The following is an 8,410-nucleotide window of genomic DNA, read 5'->3' on the forward strand; positions in this document are numbered from 1 at the left end:
AGCTCTTCATGCAATCTTTATTTACCTCTGAGTCAGTCTTTTAAGTCTTTGCTTGTTCAGAAGTTTGAATTCAAACTCGAGGGTAAAATGAAATGTAATCACTGTACTAAGTTAAATAATAGAAGCAGCATTTGTTGCTGGCACCCATTATGGCTGTTATGTGGGCAAACTAAAAAGCTTTGCAGAATAAATCAAATGTGTATACAATGTCACGTTATTCTAAATTAAACATTTCCTAAAAAAAAAAAAGGTTTACATCTTGATATAGAATCATAAAATCATAGAATAGTTAGGGTTGGAAAGGAGTCTTTCTGTGTATAAAATATACTTGTACCTTGTTACTGCCAGACCTACTCTCCCTTGTGCTCACGTTCTGATGCAGGTAAAATGAACAGAGGAACAACATATTCTCCTGAAATGCTGGGAGGAAGTCAGCCACATGGCTTGAGAGATCTTGCTTCCTGTCTTACTTCAAGAGATCTCAGTTTCTGTATGTCCTTCAGTTAATAATGAAATTGAGATGTGGTTTTCCTGCAATTTTTTGCAAAATCTGCAAATGAGAACTTTCTATAGAAAGACACTTCAAGACGTAATTTTTAAGAATGTTTTTATTGGTTCTTCTTTTCAGAGTTAGAGAGGAGCTCTTGCTAGAGGTTTGTTTAAAATAATTAGCAAGACAATGTGAGTTTACAGTGTTCATCCTTTGGAGTAATCCAGGTAGCTGTGATAAGCACAGTACAGTAAACAAAAATAACAAATCTTTGTGTGGTTTAGCCCTAACCTGCCTTACCTGTGGAGTTCCTTGGCAGCCCTGAGAATGGACAGGGTGAGTTGGTGTGTGCCTGTAAAATACCACATGAATATGGAAACTCCTTTTCCCCCCCACCCAGAGGTCTGGGATTTGGAAAAGAATAATGGAATAAACTAGATTCTAGCTAAATTATTATTCATTTCAGTAAAGATATGCTAACATTATTGAAATTTATTTCATAGAGAAAAATAACTACATTTAATTGAGTAATAACAAAACACAACAGCTTTTATAACGGACAAGTCGCATTTATTTCTGTCTAGAGATTCAAAACATTGTTTTGCAGAATAATGATCTTTCTTTTTTGACAGAAACCCTTAAACACATCAGCATATGAGAAAGTTTTGGCTTAATTTTTAAAGTCTATCAATGTCAAATAACTTTCTTTGGGGGATTTTCTGTTGTTACATAAAAAAAGGCTTTTCATGAAGCATTCAAGAGATTAATTGGCATCAAACTATGGAAATTGCCCAGATGACAGCATAAAAATGGAAGAGAATTGCAAAGGGTGAGAATTTCCAGAGGAACATGAAACATGACAGTATGAGTGAAATATCAGAGATTTTTGGAATAATGCTATGAATTTCCTTCAGAAGTTTAGAAAATGCTGTATACTTAGCACCCTAGGCCTTTTTTCAGGTCTTTCTTCATAAAGCAAAGGTTTCTCACAGAGAAAGGAAGTGCTCTGTCCTAGAATAAAGTTGGTGCAGGGAGGGAGTTCAGGTTGCTACATCTTCTGTCTCTCATCTAAATTGCTACTGAACAGGTAATAATGAACAGTGGATTTTTATTTTTTTTTTATTAGCCTTTCCTCTTGGCCCTTTTCTCAAATTCCCTGTTAATTTCATAATCAAGTTCATATGGGGTGGGTTGGACCTATTTCTGTTCATAGATATGCTTATGTGACACTTGCTTGCAGTGTTGGAAATCTATGCTAATGTCCCAATGTACCTCTGTCTGTTTCTCATGCCATGGTACATCTAATTGTTTTTTTCCCGTGGGTGCACTACTGGGATTTTTTAAAATATGTTTTTAAAAAGATCTGATGAAAATTGAGGCCTGTGAATTGCAAGCAGTCGCTGACTTGCTTTGCCTCTGCTTTTCAGCCTCTCACATTATTCACCTAGTCCAACTTTAGCTCTGTCTGCTCATTAAGCCATTCCCAGCTTCAACAGTCTTTTCCTCTGCAACAGACTGTCAGCCTTCTTTATCTCTGAGCCTAGTAATGCCACTGAAGAGAACATAATTTTTTCATACCTGGCTTACAATATCTCAAGTTTACTCTATTATCTAGTATTCATTCTAATATTAATTAATAAAGCTCAGAAACTATTTTTGAGTCTGATTATAAGATGCCTTATAAAATAAAATACAATTATAAAATCACAGAATCATAGAAGGGTTAGCGTTCAAAAGCGTCTTAAGATCATCTAGTTCCGACACCCCTGCTATGAGCAGGGACACCACACGCTAGACCATGTTGCCCAAGGCTCCATCCAACATGGCCTTGAACACTGCCAGGGATGGAGCATTTACCGCTTCTTTGGACAGCCTGTTCCACCACCCTCACAGTAAAGAACTTCTTCCTTATATCCAATCTAAACTTCCCCTGTTTAAGTGTGAACCCGTTACCCTAACTGTGTTTTTCCATTTATTACTCTTACTCATATGAAACTGTCAAACATGTCTTTCTCTTTTTAAACACATGCTCATTAATATTTCTTGTGTCATAGACAGCCAGACATGAAACTATGTCTAAAATGAATAATTTTCCTTATAAATGATGAAGCTTTGAATTGATTAAATTTATGAAGATTTCTTGTCTGGTAAATTAAACTGTGGACTACAGCTACTTGTAGTCCAGGAGGAACCAAGAAGGGGAGAAGAAAAATCTATACATGCATAAAAGAGAATCAGCTTTATTAGGAAAGACAAAAATGGTTCTGAATTTGAACTACTCTGTGTAGTTCAGACTCAGGTGATCTGAATAGGCTTAATAAAAACATCTTTAAATGATGGAATAAATATGTATTAATATATGCTGAAATCCTTAAGGAAAGATCTCCTAAAGGGCCTATGTAGAGTGAATCCATGTTCATAGTCTTTTAAAAGTTTTTAAAAGAAGTTTTCAAAAGAACTAATAAAGTGCTGAGATTGTCTAAAATGCATACAAGGTAACTATATTACTGATTTTGCTGCAGACCAATCCAGAGATAAATTGTCTATTAAGAGAATTTAATCTCTAATTCTCAACTCTCTCTTCTGAGTATTTAATCTCTAATACTGATATATCACCAGTAAGAGCACTAGCTCTTATATGTTAGCTTTTTAAAATTCATTAATATTATTATCATCTAGAAATATCTGCAGATTCACAAAGTGCTGTTTTCATTTGCAGACGCAGCCTTTGCTTGCCTCAATATTTATATTTTTTGTTCTTTTTTTGCCTCCCCAGGGCACAATATAGAACTATGATAGCAACCGGAGGAGTCATAACAGGACTAGCTGCCTTAAAAAGGCAAGACTCTGCAAGATCTCAGCAACATGTAAATCTTTCTACAGCTCCAGCTACTGAGGAGAAGAAACCAGTTAGATGCCGACCTAGGGCAGATGTAGTTATTGTCAGGGGCAAAATCCGCCTCTATTCTCCATCGGGATTCTTCCTTGTTTTGGGAGTGCTTATTGCATTCTTTGGAATTGCAATGGCTATCCTTGGATACTGGCCCCAAAAGGAGCAGCTTTTAGGATCTGAAGATAATCTCTCTGTAAATGAAACCCAAGTCCTGAGAAGCCAAGGAAGCATTTTACTTCGTTTCTTTGAGCAGCATGTGCACTCGGATAAGATGAAAATGCTGGGCCCTTTTACTATGGGCATTGGAATCTTCATTTTTATTTGCGCAAATGCCATTCTGCATGAAAACCGTGACAAGGAGACAAAAATCATACACATGAGAGACATATACTCCACTGTAATAGACATCCACACACTGAGGATCAAGGAACAAAAGCAGCTGAGTGGTGCCTTCACTGGCTTGTTGGGGGAAGGAGAACTTGGGCACAGCGGGAGCTTGTGTGCTTCACGGCTGGCTGCAAACACAGTTGCACCTTTCTCTGGCTTCAAGAGTAATTTTAGAATGGATAGTTCTGCTGAAGAAGATGAGACTACCCTAAATGAAGACAGGACCACTGGTAGCCTCCTGCCACCTCTGCTGACTGAGCAATCTGGTTCAGTCTTTGGACTTTACCCTCACTCCAGCAAGACTTCAGATGACAAAAACACTGGCTCTATAAAGTGTGAAACAAAATCCATTGTATCATCTTCCATTAGTGCTTTCACACTGCCAGTAATTAAACTGAATAACTGTGTTATTGATGAACCCAATATAGACAACATAACTGAGGACTCAGAGATCACTAGGAGTCGGTCTAGAAATCTGTCGATGGATTCTCTGGCTATTCCACTAACTGATACCAATGAATCTTATAGACCAGCCTCTGCCATGCTGCCAAGACACAATTCTTTTGGGGACAGTCCATCTGATCAGTTCAAATCTTCTATGACTCTTGGACCAAGCACAGGAAAGCTTTTATCACCTGGTGCTGCCAGGAAACAGTTTGGGTCCAACACATCTTTGCATCTTCTGTCTTCGCATTCAAAGTCCCTGGACTTGGACAGGGGTCCGTCTATGCTCACTGTCCAAGCTGAACAAAGGAAGCACCCTAGCTGGCCCAGACTGGATCGGAGCAACAGTAAAGGATATATGAAACTAGAAAACAAAGAGGACCCAATGGATAGGTTACTTGTGCCACAAGCGGCAGTCAAGAAAGACTTTACTAATAAGGAAAAACTTCTTATGATATCAAGATCTCATAATAATTTGAGTTTTGAACATGATGAGTTTTTGAGTAACAACCTGAAGAGAGGAACATCTGAAACAAGATTTTAATATTTAAATTGCAATTTAGAAGATGTCACACAGTATTTTTTAAAAAAACATTTTGACAAGTGTTTCCTTTTCAGTGACACTAGTACTAGCCTGTTTTTAACCAAATGCTTAATATAGCCCATCAAAACTGGTTTGTGTGAACAGAGATCTTCATCTTAAAAAAAACCAACCTTAATGCCAGGTTTTTTGTCTTAGTAACATACAGCTGCAATACTGTACATTATCAATTGCTCAGAGATTTTTGGTAGAACTGATTCTAATTTTCCCTGAGTCATTATTATTTTGTTCTATATAAGCATGCTATCTTTTATCAATTGACTCCAGAAGTCTGCATTAGGAAAAAAGCTCCATTTACCTGTAAATTCTATCTATTTAATAACTGCAAGAGTCTGAAAACAGTGCTTGCAGTCTAGAATGGGAAGTGAACAGGAGCACACCCTGGAATTGTCAAATCCAGGCCTATATCCTAGGTGTTGTCTTTTACATATGGTACATCTCAGTAACTGCAGTCTTGCCATTGTCATTGTGAGAAACTTGTTTACATATTGGGATGGGTGGATAAAAAAGAGTGGGTATAATTAAAACCATTTTTGTAAATTCATTGTAATCGGTCGAGTTGAATACCAGTGTTGTGAATTATTAACTATGCTTTGTACAATAATATTTCTACGTCCATTGTAATTTAATCTTGTAATTCTGGGAAAGCATATATAAAGTAAGAAATCTGAAAATTCTTCTGGGATTAGTTATCTAACCCACTTTGATTGGCAGCAGTTTTAAAATAAAAATATACATATTCAATTAAAATCATAGGAACATGATGAATGCCAGCAGGATTTTAGAAACATAGTGTATAATAGGATTATACTGTGACATGCATCTGAAGAGAATAATGGAAAATGAATATATTGCCTCTCATTACAATAGCGAGTAGTTAAATAGCTAGATCTCTGTGTTCAAAATACTGATACAAAGCATACAGTTCAATATGTATACTAACATAGTATGAAAGACCTTTGCCTAGATTTTGATTTCTGTATTTCACATAATTATTGGTGTGATAGTTCACTGAAGGTTTAGCTGCGGTAATTTGCATTACAAGATTCTGCAAAAGGAAGTGACATTTAAAACAATGTTTTTCTCAGCAAACCAATCTTCACAGTTGACAGTTGTATTACTAAAGAAAATGAAAATTTGAATGTGCATACCAGAAGGTTTTCATGTATTTCACTAAGGTATTTAGTCCACAGTCCTGCCACAACAGCCATGCTAGAGAATGTCACTTCAAGTGACATTTGTTGCAAGGCTCACCTAACAGGATGTTGGTCTTAATTGGTTGGGTTTGATATTTTTACTTAACCTAAATACTCAGGAATTCTTTTTAATGGCTTTTCCCAAAAAGAATAAAACCTGTTAAAATGTTGTTGTTGTTCATTTACTTTGATTATGGAAGATCAAAGATGAAAATACCCTCTCTCTTTTTTTAATATTGAACTCCGTATTTCAGATGCGTGATGTTTATGTATCAGGAGCATTACTTGCTCAGTGAATTGAGGCATAGTGTTAACTGTTAGAACCTCAAGCCTATATATTGTAACAGAGTTGGCTAAATATTTTGCTATGAAGCTTTTAATAACTTTCTGGTTTGTGTTCTTAAGACATTTGCTATTTTTTGAAATAAAATGTCTATCTACATATATCTGGTTTAAGACCTATTTTTCCTCTATGCTCTCAAATCTTCCATACCAAAGTATAATTGGGTATCGTAACATTGTATATAACATTGTGCTTAATATATATTCTTGCCACTAGATATTTGTCTATGACTAACTGATTTCAACGACATCCTTGTAGATGTAAAGGCTTGGATGTTTTTTCCTCATGTAATGTGAAATACGGTTTTGATATAAGGAATTTTTTTATAAAAAGAACATCCTGTTCTTTTTAATTTGCAGTAGGTTTCTTACAAAAATGGAAAACACTATTAAAGACATTAATGATTTAAGCTTTTATTTTCCTAATAGCTATACTAAATCATAGCTTAAAAGACTGGTTTTGGGGTACCATCATATGTTTAATAGTGGTTCTTTTCTAAGGACAGCAGGGCATGAGCTTTTAATTTCAACATAGGTACTTGTTACTGAAAAATATACTCACTTTGGAAAAATTACCCATTTGGGGGACCAGAGTAAGGCTACTGACTTAAAGCAAGAAATCAAAATAATACCATACAAAGAAACTCCATGGCTGACAGACCAAAACATTCCCAGATAACCCCAAAATGGAATATTTAATTGAGATAATCACAAGATGGTTGCTGTTGGAAGGGATGTCTGGAGGTCATCTTGTCCAATCCCCTGCTCAAGCAGGGTCACCTGGAGTTGGTTGACCAGGACTATGTCCAGGTGGTTTCTGAGTAAATCCAAGGAGGGAAACCCAACAATCTCCCTGAGTGACCTGTGCCAGTATTCGGTCACCCTCAAAGTAAGAGTGTTATCTGATGTTCAGAGGGACCCTCCTGTATTGCAGTTTGTGCCAATTGCCTTGTGTCCTGTCACTGGGCACCAGGCTCTTTTCAGAGCTTGGCTCCTTATTTTTGCCCCCTCCTTTAGGTATTAAGGTGTCTGTACACCTACATATGGTGTTAAGATCCCCCTAAGCCTTTTCTCCAGGCTAAGCAGTGCTCCCAGGTCTCTCAGCCTGCTCTCAGAGGAGAGCATGCCCCAGTCCCTTCATTACCTTTGTGGCCCCTCACTGGTACATCTCCAGTGTGTCCATGTTTCTCTTGTATTGAGGAACCCAGAACTGCACCCAGCACTCCGGATGTGGCCTCACTAGTGCCATGTAGAGGGAAAGGATCCCCTCACTTGATGGTAATGTAGGACATCACATCCTTCCATATTACTTGGTAGTTCCAGCTCAAGCTAGTCATGAAAGCTTGCAGACAGTTTAAAAGGCCTGAACACTAGTCTTCATGTACAGAAGTCAGAAACTGCACCAACGCAGAGATGCAGTAGTACATGAGGAGAGTTAGGAACCTTACAGTGGCCAAAATGGGAGCCATGTACAGTTGGCAAGTAAGAAACTGGTGAAGACAAAAACATGTCTTAAATTGTGTCTTTAGGGCACCCATATCATATTCAGTCTCTTGCTGATTCAGTTCACAGACTTTTTTCTTAATTTAGTTTCTGTTATCAGCGCTCTATGCAGCCCCACAATGAGTTGCTCTGGTTCAACTGCAGGGTGAAAAATAAGCCAAAGACAGGACCTTCTAAACTAGTTTTATCATCAAACAAAATAATTGTATAGGCACACCACAAGCCTTTTGTTGGAATGAGAAGCTGAACACTAGATCTAGCCAGAGGAAATGTTACAATACTGAATCCTCTGTATGTAATAACTCCAAAAGAGAAATAATTTAGATTGTGCAAGAAATAAGTTTGCTCCTTCCGCTGACTAAGACTAATTAAAAAAACCCAACCTTTCAGGTAAGCATCTTAACCACTGTCTATGTATTAGACTGATGTTAAGGTCTGTCCCTCCTTCCTGGGCAAAGCTGCTTCCCTCTGATCATTTATTGGACAAGTTTCATCAGTAAATGAAGAGCATGGCTCTGCAGTGATAGAGCAGAAATGTTGGGTGATGTTGTCTC

General features: G+C 37.3%; 1 protein-coding gene across 5 annotated transcripts in view; it reads left to right on the forward strand.

Moving 5' to 3' along the window:
• The window catches only part of TMEM200A (transmembrane protein 200A), a 53,718-nt gene extending 47,263 nt beyond the window's left edge, over positions 1–6,455 (forward strand). For all 5 annotated transcript variants that reach the window (XM_062639550.1, XM_062639549.1, XM_062639552.1 and 2 more), the window contains one exon: positions 3,267–6,455. In XM_062639550.1, the coding sequence (XP_062495534.1) occupies positions 3,283–4,758 (1,476 nt within the window). In that variant the 5' untranslated portion in view covers positions 3,267–3,282 and the 3' untranslated portion in view covers positions 4,759–6,455. The remainder of the gene's footprint in view (positions 1–3,266) is intronic.
• The last annotated feature ends 1,955 nt before the right edge of the window (positions 6,456–8,410 follow it).

Source organism: Pezoporus occidentalis, unplaced genomic scaffold (assembly GCF_034315485.1).
Source record: "Pezoporus occidentalis ecotype Australia unplaced genomic scaffold, CSIRO_AGI_Poc_V1 ctg61, whole genome shotgun sequence".
NCBI classification, from domain to species: domain Eukaryota; kingdom Metazoa; phylum Chordata; class Aves; order Psittaciformes; family Psittacidae; genus Pezoporus; species Pezoporus occidentalis.